Source organism: Pezoporus wallicus, unplaced genomic scaffold (assembly GCF_028554395.1).
Source record: "Pezoporus wallicus isolate ANWC-B61680 ecotype Strahan unplaced genomic scaffold, APGP_CSIRO_Pwel_v1 contig_3489, whole genome shotgun sequence".
NCBI classification, from domain to species: domain Eukaryota; kingdom Metazoa; phylum Chordata; class Aves; order Psittaciformes; family Psittacidae; genus Pezoporus; species Pezoporus wallicus.
This window is the reverse complement of record NW_026635093.1, coordinates 178390-191574: the sequence shown is the minus strand read 5'-3', so window position 1 is coordinate 191574 and position 13185 is coordinate 178390. Positions and strand designations below refer to the sequence as shown.

The window sequence follows — 13185 nt, the reverse complement described above, 5'->3', positions numbered from 1 at the left end:
ATGAAGCACTCTAACTCTCTTCCAAATTTTTTCTAAATTGGTTTTGATTCTTACACTTTGATCTATGTAAGAGCAACAACTGTCACTGATTACAGAGCAAACTCTCTCTTGTGATGCTAATAACATATCTAAGGCCATTCAGTTTTGCAATACTACTTAAGATAAAGTGGTTATTTCTGTTTGTTCTGCTTGAATTGCATCTCTATGCTAACTTTTGTTGTGGGTTTCTTGTGTTTTTGTGTGTGTGTGTTTGTTTTGTTGTTTTTTTTTTCTGTGAGGATGATGAAACCTGCGTTAGATGACCCTGCTTGAGCAGGGCGTTTGGATTAGATCATCTCTCGTGCCAACCACAGGCTGCTTGGCCTGCCCTTCTCTCCTGGATGGCCCTCTTATAACACGGGAGGCCATCCCTCACATCAAGGTCTGGCATGGCATGTGTCCTTACTGGTCAGCGCCTGCTGGGTTGCAGCCAGCAGCAGAGCTAAAGGTTCTTCTTGGTGGCAAACACAGAGGCCAAACCAGTCTTGCCCTTGACTATGGTAGGAGGTATTTTGCCAGCCTCAGTCTTTGCACCTTATTGTCAATGTGGAGTTTTTCCTGCCTCATCCAGTTACAGGTCCCTACTATGGCAAAGCACACACACATTTACTTTAGCAGTATAACTACTACAGGGTGCAGCAGCGTTTTGAAGATGCTGGTGGCAGTGGGGGACCAGCCAAAGAAAATTTCCCACTAGCAGGGTTCTCCCACCCTCTTAATTGGCTCCATTACCTGCTTTATAACACTGCCATCGTGTTAGAATCTTTCTAGCTTCTGCCTTAGCATTTTGTAACAGCTGCTGTAAATTTGCATGCTTTGACATTTTACAAGTGGCAAATCCATATGTTACAAAGTGTAGTATCTTATTAACAACTGGCTAGTAAATACAGGTGGTTTATACACAAAATCACAGCCTCTAATAATAGCTGTGTTGAAAGTACACATATTGAAGTAATTACTTTTCAGTTGCCCCCGGGTGATGTTTTGCAAATCATTGGGTTTCCTCTGTCTCATTCCACTCAGGGTCTTCAAGGTCAGCTCCTGCAGCTAGGGCATCGGGTTTGCATATTTGTTATCCCTCTGTATTTTTGGAAATTGACAGCTATGAGGGACCTAATGTCAAACTCAGAATCGCTTCATTTTCTAGGACTGCAGCTGCTTGTTTATTCCTTAAATGTATCTCCCTACTTGATACAAGACTGAAGAGAGTACATTTGCTATTGTAAATACTTTGGTTTTCTTAAACAGCTTACATTGCTACCATTCCTAAGCTAGGACAAACACTTGAGTGTGAGTCTCTGAGTCTTTTACTCCAGCCTAGCAATTGGGCTCCAGCATGAGATCCTTTTATGTTATATGCAGACAAATATTTACTCTAGTTGTCATTTTTACTGTTCTGAAAGAAATGAAAAATTCATTTGATAATGACAAACATTAAAGTAGAAAATACTAGTTAATCCACTGTGGCCTTCAAAGATGCGGAACACATTTTCAGTCTGTATCTGGATGGAGCCACTTTCCAAAGCTTTGTGACTCAAGTTTTTGCACATAAAAAGGTGTCTAGAAAAGAGGAAACATGTAATACATCCTAACACCCACGTTGAGTTAGAAGTACAGAACCAAGCTATTAAAATATTGCATAAAAGGCCAACTAAATATCCATGCAGGGGAGTAGGATAACCACGAGGTGGTGTTATACTCAAAGACAAAAATAAGTGAGCTCAGTGCATATGTGAAGAGATTTTCTTTCTCAAATCTTAAGAACAAATGTATTCCAGAATGTAATTTTATCTTGAATCAACATGTTGACGTGTGATGCACAGCTTTTAGATATTAGTTTATTTTACCATATAACAGCTTCTTGCTAGCAAGTCTGGCACAGGACTGAGAACCTGCAGCTTGCGGCGGCGGGCGGCCGCAGTACCTCCGCTCTCCTCCGCGCCGCTCTGCCTCAGCGGAAGGGGTTGAACTCTCATCGCTGGTGCCCGGGCGGCCCTAGGCTGGTGGGGGGAGCTTGTGTGATGCTGCTGCTGAAGCCTGCTCAAAAGGACCTAGGCTAGCCCCGACATGTACGTACCGAGTTCTGCTTTCTTTCTGCATGTACGTGTTCATCGGATTGCCATCTGTTGTCCTCCCTTCCATTGGGGAGTATGCGCCTCTTACTTTTTTTTCTTCCAAATTTCACAAGCAGTTTGAAGCTAGAGATTATAATGTGTGCTGTGGATTTCACCATCTCCAGTCACTTACCATGGCTTGTACTGAAATCAGAAAGCCTATTTCAAAGAAATGAAAAACTACACTGAGCTTTCCCTTCAAACACTAGGCCTTGGGTTACTAGGCCGGTTGTGTCAAAATACATTATTCTTACTGCTTTGTGTAGTTTATGTTCTGTGTGCTTAACTGCTGTAAGTAAAAATTGCTAATCTGATAAATGGCTTCTCACCAGAGAAGATCAAACTTTCTTAGCTCATTTTCTGTTAATGTATGTTCTTCTTATCAGGGCAACGAAGCATTATTTTAGGAAAGTGAAAGCACAGGGAACACCTGCTTAAGGCTGAAATTTATCTGTATACTCTATGAAGATCAACAAGGAAATATATTTTTTTAAATTATTCTGCTCACAAGCAGAGAAACAAGTTAAATTTGTCAAAAGATTCATCCTAAATAATTTTGTTTGCCTGTGAAGTGCAGTGACAGCTGATAGCAACAGGCTCTGGGAGGCAGGTTCTGCACTTTATGAGGTGGCATGTTTTGTGTCTGAGTTTGCTCCAAAGAGTGCAGCTCCACAGTCGGGGAGATGTGGCTTGTCCTTACCTTAAAACTAAGTAATTTTGTAGAAATTATTTTAAGTTTATCTATACATTTCTGTTTGGGTATGTGTATCATAGTAGGTTGGAGTTTTCAGTAGTGCATTCCCAAATATGTATTAAAACATGAAAAAGGTGCAGGTTTCTTTTATGTAGCAAACCTGAAGGACCTTGTGTTCATGTTTATACCTTCACTGAAGTGTTTGGTGTCCCCTGACAGCACCCAAGAATCTCCTTATTTCCTCTTTGCCCTGTGTTGTTTCTGTGTAAAGATAGTATTCTACAAGGAATAGATAACTTAGAAAAGTAACAAGTATTTTGTTGTTTAAGGGAAGCAGTAGTTCAGCCTTTTGTTTGCAAAGGCTCTTGTAGGACTTTGTCCTACAAGACAAATCTAGCATTTCTGTGTTTGAGTGAGTATAGTCACTTCTGTATCTGAGAGGTCTTCCCAGGTTAGGGCTGTTGTTTCAATGATAGTTGTCATGCACATCATGAATGACAGAATCACATACGTTAGACTTCCAAAATACCTGGGGCTTTGTGGCAACTCATGGTGAGAAACATGCCACTTCTCCAATATTTATCTAAATTTCTGCTACGCTCCAAATTTATCTAAATATGCACAAGTGATAGTAACACAGATTTGAAAAAAGATGCCTCTCAAGGATAAATATAAATGTAAATAGGAATGTAAGGTATTGTACTTTAAAATGAAAAATGTCCATTTCAGTCTATATAAGTACTCCTTTGCATTTTGGGGTTGTTTTGGGCTTTATACTAATAAAATCGCAACTTTTACATGCTACAGACAGCCTGGATTAGACAATGTCTGAGTTTTAACTCAGGAAAACAAAGTTCCAGTCAGTGTGAGAGGTTGATATAACTTAGAATCCAGTTCACAGAGAAAATTACAATAGAGTTAAAGAAATACGATGCCAAAGATGGGCATTTAGTTTTAAATGTGTATTTTGTAATGTGCACTTTACCCTTTTGCAGGAACATAAATAGGCAGTAAGAAGAGTGCAACTGATCGCAGAGCACAGGATGGGTATCTCATTTCTTCTGTTAATTGTAGGGCTTTGCTGGGCACAGTACAACCCTAATACTCTCCTTGGGAGGACATCTGTTGTACATCTCTTTGAATGGCGCTGGGCTGATATCGCTCTTGAGTGTGAGCGCTATTTAGCTCCTCATGGATTTGGAGGAGTTCAGGTATGTCTGTTCTGATCAGTAGGTAATAAAATTACTACATAGATGATAATTTGTTTTTCAGAGAAAATTTTCAATTCATCAAAGCGCAGGTACTGAGAGAGAAAAACAGAAATCGATAATGGAAGTAGTAAATGCTGACAAATATATTCTTCAGCCGTCATCGTGTGAGCATGAATTTGTTTCATTGCTCCAAAGCGCATGTTTTGCGCACTGTGCTGTTACAATTAGACAGATTAGAATTGCATATCCTTGGCTAAATCTTTTTTTTTTACTGCTGTGAAGAGTAACCTATGTTTATGTGCTTGATATTATTTTAAATCAAGGAAAGTTCTTAAGAGCTAGATGAACACAAAACTATTACTATTACTAAAAAAAAAAGGGCTCCCAAAGAGCTTCCTTGATACCAAAGGGCTGAAGGTTTAAAATAAATATAAAGGGCTGCTAATTATGTTCGATCAAGCAGGCAAGTTTCCCTCTGTAAAGCCTAGTGTCAGGGTAAGCCATTAAGAGACCCTTCGTTGCAGGAGCCTGGTGTAAGCAGAAATGAACAGACCACATGTTCTGGTGAAGGTATGTTGGTGTGAGTCTGTTCTGTCTGAACAACAGACCTGGGTTCTTGTGGAACCAGTAGTGTCAGATAGGTGGGGTGGTATGGCTGAGAGTAGTCACTCATTAAACAATTCCTGTTTGTTTGTCAAATTGCTGAGGAGAATTGGTGAGAGAAATGTTCCTGTCTCTTCTAGCTCAGGAGTTCTCAGGTTGGCCTGAGTGACAATTTTCCCATCATTTTCAAATACATTTGAAGTTTTCTTTGCAACCACCTTTCCAGATGCACAGGCCTGATGGGTCTTAAATTGATTTCTCAGACTATGGGAGACATTTGGATATCTTTTTTAATCCATGCTATGATATGGTCTCAGAAAGTTTTTTCAGATGCAGACCTGCTGAGCGGATCACAAAGTTGTGACAGCTAAGTAGGCTGCAGCCTAGGATTCTTTGTGAGTGGTGGGATCATGTGGTTATGCGTGGAGACTTGGAGGTGTCAGCAAAACCTTCCTGCCTGAAAAATATCCCACAGAGTCTATAAAAGGAAGAGATGTAGCTTGTCCGAAAACTGTGCCGTTTCATTCAAGAATGCTTTTATCCAAAACATTACAAAAATAGAAAGTTGGACCAATTTTAAGGGCAGGATATTGCATCAGTTGTTCTGAAGTCAGTTCCTTCCTGATTTGGGGCTGTCGCTACTGGCCTAGTCCTTCAGATTTCAGACCACGCTTTTGATCTTTGAGGCCTGCTTTACAAAGATTATTAGGACACTATGTCCATGGACCTGATTTATAGTATTTTTTTCCCTGCTTAAATAGGCTTTTCCCTGCTTAAATAGGCTTAAATATTTTATTTCCAGCCCACTACAGTATAAGGAGAGGATATTGAGGATCTATGTGGGTTAACTATTGTGACTGTCTTCCATTAAAGGGACCTGATTTTCTGTTTTTTTATATTTCTCTAACAATACTGGGCAAAGAAATAAACCATTATCAGTATTCTGTTACCAAGAGACACCATCTTATTCGCAGATTTCACCTCCAAATGAAAACGTTATTTCTGACCGCTGGCGACCCTGGTGGGAAAGATACCAGCCCATCAGCTATAAGCTGTGCACACAATCTGGAAATGAAACTGAATTTAGAGACATGGTGACCAGATGCAACAATGTTGGAGTAAGTGCTTTGAAAACCTTCTGGTGTTGACAATGCAAGGATATAGACGAATGGTAATTTAGAAGGGAATATGTGGTAGCACTGGAGTTGGATATGTTGGGGTGTCTTTTCATAAATCATAGATTAATTTGGGTTGGATGGGACCAGTAAAGACCTTCTAGTTCTCAAATTAAATGTGAATGTTATTCTCTAGGTGTACATTTATGTGGATGCCGTCATCAACCATATGTGTGGAACTAATGCTGGTGCTGGAAACCATGGTATTTGTGGAAGCTATTTCAATGCAAAGATTGAAAATTTTCCAGCTGTGCCATATTCTCTCTGGGATTTTAATGATGGTAAATGTAAATCTCGAAGTGGAGACATCGAGGATTATCATGATATACATCAGGTAAACCTAGAACTATAAATCTGTTTTTTGTGTACATCCGTTCCTGGGCTGTGCTTTCTTTGTTCCCCTTTACTGTCGCACACTTTTCAAAAACTCTTTAAATTTTTAAAAGCAAAACAAAACAAATTAGAGATTAGCATTGCTATCAGGAATGGTCTAACTTCTTATAGGATCCCCTTCTTAAAGGGATATCTCTACTTGAACCAGTGGCTCAGTTTCAGATTTAGAGAAATGTGCTTAGGTACTTAAAAAGGTAGTTCAAAGCTTACAAAACCTATTTAGGGATTATCCTCTGTGGGTTTTTTTTGTGTTTAAAACAAGAGGAATTACTTGCCTTTTAGTGTAATTTGAAAGTTTTCTTTGGTCTCAATTTCAGAAGAGAAAGGGTAGGATTTTATAAAGATGAATAGTAATGTGAAAATCTTGAAGATTGACCTTCTGTTTACAGATTTGCTAAGAGTCTGTCTGTTCTTCTACATCAGATTGCAAGGTTAGCACCTTAAAAATACCGCAGAATGAAAAATTATTTTATAAAGATAAATACCTACCTTTCTTGAATAATGTCTTATGCCTTTCAAATACATTTGATCTTTCCTGAATCTAAATTTAGGGGGGGAGGAATTTTCTGAGAAATGGCAGAAGATGGGGAAACTTTAAATGTATGTGAAAGCTTGAGCCAGTTCTGAAGGAACATCATTATAACTAGTTCTGATACACAGTGCAACATAGGCTCATGCACCTTGCTCTGTCCAGACAGATATGCAGAGCCATGGAAACCCATTGTAAGAGTTAAGAAAAGCATTTCAGTATATTTCAGTATATTCAGCATTTCAGTATATGTTTAAAGTATCCTTTTGATTAAAATTGGTGTCCCTCATTTAGTATTTGCAGGAAACAAATGCAAAAAGAGGAGAGAAAACAAAAGTTTAATACTTTCCTACAGCTATAATAACTCAAGATTTTTAAAAGATTTAGAAACGTAACTTCTATAAATCTTTCCTACATCAGATGAGAAATGAATGCACTTGAAATAGTAATGAATCAGTTCCATAATACACTGGAAAAAATAATTTATCATATTTTTGCCCTATGCTTGCATTAATAAGTGGATTATTGACTTACTGGTTAGGCAGTTAAAATCTTTCAGTGTCTACAGCTATGTAAGAGGGGTGAATGCAGCCTTCTCAGTGTTCCTTCTGTGTAGATGGCTGTCCAAGATTCAAGGCAAAGAAATGCATGTTGAAAAATGGGTCGAGAAGATTGTAATTATTTGGGATTGTAATGTAGGTAACAAAAATGTATGTAGAGCACTACATTTAGTTTATTAGGTGAAAAATATTTCATCTCAGAATTTTTATACAGGTTCGGGACTGTCGCTTGTCTGGCCTTCTTGATCTGGCCCTGGAGAAGGACTATGTTCGCTCAAAAGTTGCTGAGTACATGAACCATCTCATTGATATTGGTGTAGCAGGCTTCCGAATTGATGCTGCCAAGCATATGTGGCCTCAAGATGTGAAAGCAGTTTTAAACAAGCTGAAAGATCTAAATACTCAATGGTTTTCTGCAGGAACTAAACCTTTCATTTACCAGGAGGTAATATTTATTTATTTTTTTTTGTTGCAATTGTACTTTACACACATATTTCTTGCAGACACAATATAGACTGAGTCCCAAACTAGAAACAGTGCTCTGTTTGAGCTGGGCCTGAACAGCTTTCAGTCTCAAGTTTTATAGAAATGATCATCTAATAGCAAGAATTTACGAATATGTACTAAGCCCACAAAACATAATTGACAAGCAAATTGACCCAGCTGTTTTGGATCTTCTGGAACTAGGTGACATGGAAATTTCACTTGAGATGAAACTTACTGCATCCGAGTTACTGTAAAAGTTCTGTTGGTTTAAAAAAAGAGATATCACTCCCTGAATTTTAAATTCTAGTCAATAAATTGCAACAGAAAATATAGTGGTTATACCCTGAAGCTTAGTTATCCAGTGGCCTAAGCAGTGTTAGCTGACATTTCAAATTGGAGTTTTGCATTTCAATAACAAACAAAACCTAACAAAACCTAGGAAGCAGGTAATTCTTAGTTTCAGTCAGCAGAAGCTAAACTTGCTAGACATTCATTACCAAATGAGTATGTTGGCCTGCAAGGTCTAGCATAAAAAATGAATAATTTTTTAGCTACACAGTAAAATGAGGTTGCCCATATGCTGGAAACAGAGGCATTGATGACTAGATTCAATGAAAGGTTGGTAAGGCCTAAGGAGTAATTATACTGTAGTGATCAAACAGGGTAATGAGATTTAGGATGGAGATGGAAAAGAAGTTCACAGTTAGAATGAAATGAAATGAAAAATATATTCTTTGCACAACTACAACTTTTCTTTAAAAAAATGTTGATGGAAATGTCTTTAACATATTGGGATTTTAAAGTAGAAAGGAATGCTTTGTCTTTTCTCTGTGTACCAGGTAATTGACTTGGGTGGAGAGCCGATCACAGGCAGCGAGTACTTTGGAAACGGCCGAGTGACGGAATTCAAATACGGTGCCAAACTGGGGACGGTGATCCGCAAGTGGAATGGAGAAAAGATGGCTTACTTAAAGTAAGGATGAGGATGCTGCGACTTACGCACTGGGGTAGCCTGGATGCACCGGTGGACAGGGTAACTTCAAGTCTCTGTGTTTTTGGCCAGGAACTGGGGAGAAGGCTGGGGCTTTGTGCCTTCCGACAGAGCCCTGGTCTTTGTGGATAATCACGACAACCAGCGGGGGCACGGGGCCGGTGGGGCTTCCATTCTGACCTTCTGGGATGCCAGGTAAAGGACCGCTCTTGTCCGGGCGATGCTTCTCCCATCTGCTCGTTTGTGTCTCTGTTTTCTGGCACGGTTTCTCGTCCCACGTCTCATGACTCTCTTTGTCCAACCAACAGGCTTTACAAAATGGCAGTCGGTTTCATGCTCGCTCATCCGTATGGGTTCACACGTGTGATGTCAAGTTTCCGCTGGCCACGAAATTTTGTAAACGGACAGGTAAGCTCGTCATGCTGAACAGAGGTTCATGGTGAAGGAGGATCAGAAGAGGGCCAGAGAAGCAGTCTGGTGTGTTTAGATTAGTGAAGTGATCTCTCTGTCCCACGTGGGATCTAGCAGGTGGACGCCCCCCCCCTAGCTTTTGTCTACAGACAGGCTCTCTGAATTTTTCGGTGAGAAGTTTTAACCTTCTCCTTTGAACTGCAGGACGTCAATGACTGGGTTGGACCACCAAGTAACTCAGATGGGTCAACAAAGGCTGTTACGATCAACGCAGACACTACCTGTGGCAATGACTGGGTTTGTGAACATCGCTGGCGTCAAATCAGGTAGGTCTCTGGGGAGACGAAAAGAAGTAAGAGCTGTTGCTTTTGCTTCGTATTCCTCGTGGCTTTAGAGCCCTCGCAGCCCCAGTGACAGCGATCCCTTGCATTTTCAGGAACATGGTTGTCTTCCGTAACGTGGTGGACGGTCAGCCTTTCTCCAACTGGTGGGACAATGGCAGCAACCAAGTAGCTTTTGGCCGTGGCAATCAAGGCTTCATCGTTTTCAATAATGATGACTGGTAAGTCAGTGGGAGAAGACCGTGTCCTCAGAGAGGAGCATAGCATCCCTGATGAGCACTGCCGATGGGAGGGAGAACGGTCTTTTCTCCTGATGAGGGCGCTCACGCCGGCCTGCACCAGAGATCCTTGGCTCGCATGCCAGGTCTAGAGAGCCAAAATGGGAGTGCAGGGAGCAGAGCGGGGCTAGGATCAGAAAGCTCAGCCTCTACATTGCCAAATGTTCAAAGTGAGGGAGTAGCATCAGGTTCAGAAAGCCTCTATACCCGGTTTGAATTACCTGTTTGGGAAACATTGGATAAAGAGGGTCCTCTTCTTTTCGCGTAGGGATATGAACGTCAATTTGCAAACGGGGCTGCCTGCTGGTACCTACTGTGATGTTATTTCCGGAGACAAGGAGGACAACCGATGCACTGGAAGTCAGGTGTATGTTTCTGGGGATGGAATGGCTAATTTCCAGATTAGTAACCACGCTGAAGATCCATTCATGGCAATTCACGTTAACGCCAAGCTGTAACTCGGGAGAAACATCCTTCTCCGTTTGGCCTCTGCGTTACCGTTTCCCCCGTAACTGGTGACTCCCTGGTATTTGAGCAGGAGGGATTCTCTGTATCTAGTGAATAATAAATGGCAAGCAAATTGAAGAGTCGTGTTTTTTCCCTTAATGAACTGGACGGTAACTTTCTCGCGTCACAACTAGTGGCAGTGCAGTGCTGTGTTTTAAGGCGATGCAGCACTCCGTTTCCCACATCAGAGAAAGAGGGGAGAGCGTAAACTAGAAGAAATAAATCGGACCCAAACCAACACGTGGGCGAGTTAGGAATGCGGTACTTCCAAGGCCGATACATACTGATACATCTGCATCCCAGATGAGCCACGCTGTGGGCAGTCAGCTGCGAGTCGTGCCTGCGCACCCAGGAGATTTGCATCTGTTTCTTGCGGCAAAGCAAAGCCCGGGCTCTGCGTCGGCAGAGGAAGCTGTGCCAGGCCCATTCATTTATTGCAGCCCATGACACCAGTCAAGCCAGCGGGCTGCCTGGTTCACGTTCATCTTGTGCCTGTACGAATCTAAAGCACAGACCTTATCTGGTTAGCCCCAGCGTCCTGCTGGGGACAAATGTTCACTGTGGCCGTTCCAAAGGTGCCTGAGAAGGGCACCATTTACTCAAGCGTCGGTTAGAGCTCTTGACAGTGGCATCTCCGCCAGCATATGCTTGTCTCTGTGGAGGGCTTGGCTTGCCTATCCAGTAACATCTCTGAGAACTACGCAGAATGAGCACAGACTTGGCGGCTTTCCCGACTTCATTGTCGGCCGTGAGGAAATGCCGAGCTCAATGTGAATCTGCTCTTAAGTCAGAATGTCTGCGTGGCCACAATACTCGTTGCGACGCAGTCCTGAGGGGCCACTGTCAGAGGAATGCCTGGACGTCTTCTTTTTGAGGTCAAGGTGTACTCTTAAGGGTACACCTGCCTTTTGTGGTGGGAGAGGGAGAGCGTGCGGCTGCTGGAGGGTGGATATCGGCTCTCAGCGTGCCCAAGGGCTCTGAGTGCCTGGCAAGGCAGCGATGTTGTGGGAGGAAGGGGCCAGGTAGTGTGCGGATCCCAGAGGCTAGACCTTCCGCCCCTTGCTCGCTGGGGCCAGCACCGCCTTGCTGAGGGCAGGGGACCTGCGGGCAAAACACAGCCCCTGAGGCTGCTCCCTGGGGCGATGTCAAAGGGTGGGAGAGCCATGTGGCAGGATGGTAAGAGCTCTTTGCAAACCTGTCTCTTGCCACCAGGGTCAGGGCAGGGAGCCCTTCTGCTCCATGGAAGCAGACAGGCTCCTCTCTTTGTTGTGCAAACGGGGCTGGCAAAGGGACGGGTCCACATCTACTTTGTGCTGCAACATCCCTGAAGCCATTCTTCAGGAAAGCTGGTCTAAAAGCGTGACATCTCATGTAGCGGCGTGACAGTGGCAGTATTTCGGCAGCTGAAAACTGACCATCAAGGTGATGGCTGTGTCTTCCCTGTGGCATGACTTTTTAGGTCCTTCAGCTAGGACAGCTTTATCTTTTCCTGTAATAGCTGTGTCTGAGACCACTGTTTGCTACCCTTTCCTGGGGTTGTCAGGGGACTTGCTGTGGCAGATACCACTGCAATCTGAGCACTGTTTCTTTCCTGAGAAGGAGGGCAATCTCAGCCTTGGAGTGTATTAAGATGCTCACCTGTCTGGAGAGCAGCAGTCAATGTAGACATGTTCTTTTCTTTTGTGAAGATGGTAAGTGATGGTAAGATCTCTCTGTGAGCAGCCTTAAGACTGCCATCTGCCTTAGTCTTGTACGGATTCCTTTTTAATAATCCGTCTAGGGATGCTTGGATGGTGCACTTAAGGCGCAGGCACGCTTAACTGCCTTTACACACCTTTCAAACCGTCGTTATGATAGAACACAGCAATATTGCTTATTTGCTTGGTGAAGCTAAACAGCAGCGGGGTGGATGATAACACTGGGATTGGTCTGACTGGGTCAGAGTCGAATGCTCTCAGACCAGCTTCTGTTAGCTGTTCCACACGTGCAGGGTGTAACGTTTAATACCCAGTCTGCTTATTTGAAGACAACTGACGCTAGATCCTTTTTCTGACTCAGCCGTGTGATACAAAATATGCTGAAATCGTAATACAAGCGTGACACCTGGCAAAACAGAACAATTGTGACATACAGTTCAGTCACAGTATCGACGTGATCTCCGTTAGTGGTGTCTGTAATGCCCTCGCTGTCAGGATGCTGGACATCTCCTGTCGCTGGAAAGAAGTATGTGGGCTGAAACCAGCTAAAGCCCATTGCCGTCTTTGGAAAGTCTTTTGTTAGCTCTTTAGTTTTTAGAATCTCTGTTGTGCTGAGCCATGTGTACGCTCCTCCCCACGCCTGTCTGGCTAAACCAGGAAGATATTGATATTGTTTGAATGATTTCAGGGATAGAGTGTTACCCTAGGAGCTGATGCACCCCAATGACATGGCTGTTTACCTAAAATAAAGGCCACCCTCCAGCCCTCTTTGTGCTAAGATCAAGTCAGCATCCTTTGCAACACCTGTGGACAATCAACACCTGCATTATTTTCCATGAGGCTCCTGGCCAAGTCACTCTTTCCTCTCTCCTCTGAGCTTTGTTCTTGTGTCAGGGTTTACTGCTCAGTCACATGCTGGTAGGTCTTGCGTACACACTGACGCTGCAGCACAGCACTGGGAAAACGCTGCCGTTGTTAGCATGGTATCGGAGGTCAGAGCTGTAATACGGCCACATAGGGACATAGAGGAGCAGGCCCGCTTAAAAGCAGGTTTACTGAAGTTAGCAAGTAAAGTCATGTTTGACATTTGCAGTGTCAAAGCCTGGTAATGAGAGGGTCTCATTTTGAAGCCTGGAACCCACATCCTCCAGGGATC

At 42.8% G+C, this 13185-nt stretch overlaps 2 protein-coding genes across 8 annotated transcripts in view; one reads left to right on the top strand and one right to left on the bottom strand.

The window, feature by feature from the left end:
- COL11A1 (collagen type XI alpha 1 chain) overlaps nt 1-13185 on the bottom strand; it is a 456680-nt gene that overhangs the window by 298457 nt on the left and 145038 nt on the right. The gene's annotated exons all lie outside the window — the stretch shown is intronic.
- Nucleotides 3857-10410, top strand: LOC130595285 (pancreatic alpha-amylase-like). The gene is made up of 10 exons (XM_057401884.1): nt 3857-4058; nt 5636-5779; nt 5973-6170; nt 7533-7763; nt 8644-8777; nt 8868-8990; nt 9104-9203; nt 9411-9532; nt 9643-9768; nt 10094-10410. Exons 1-10 carry the CDS (start codon nt 3891-3893, stop codon nt 10281-10283), a joined length of 1536 nt encoding a protein of 511 aa, XP_057257867.1. The 5' UTR covers nt 3857-3890; the 3' UTR covers nt 10284-10410.

What these genes read in the sequence shown, in the direction of transcription:
- LOC130595285 (XM_057401884.1), top strand. Translation starts at nt 3,891, where the DNA reads ATGGGTATCTCATTTCTTCTGTTAATTGTAGGGCTTTGCTGGGCACAG. An exon ending in ATTATCATGATATACATCAG is followed by an intron (nt 6,171 to 7,532) that starts GTAAACCTAGAA and finishes ATTTTTATACAG; the next exon opens with GTTCGGGACTGTCGCTTGTC. An exon ending in GAAATTTTGTAAACGGACAG is followed by an intron (nt 9,204 to 9,410) that starts GTAAGCTCGTCA and finishes TTTGAACTGCAG; the next exon opens with GACGTCAATGACTGGGTTGG.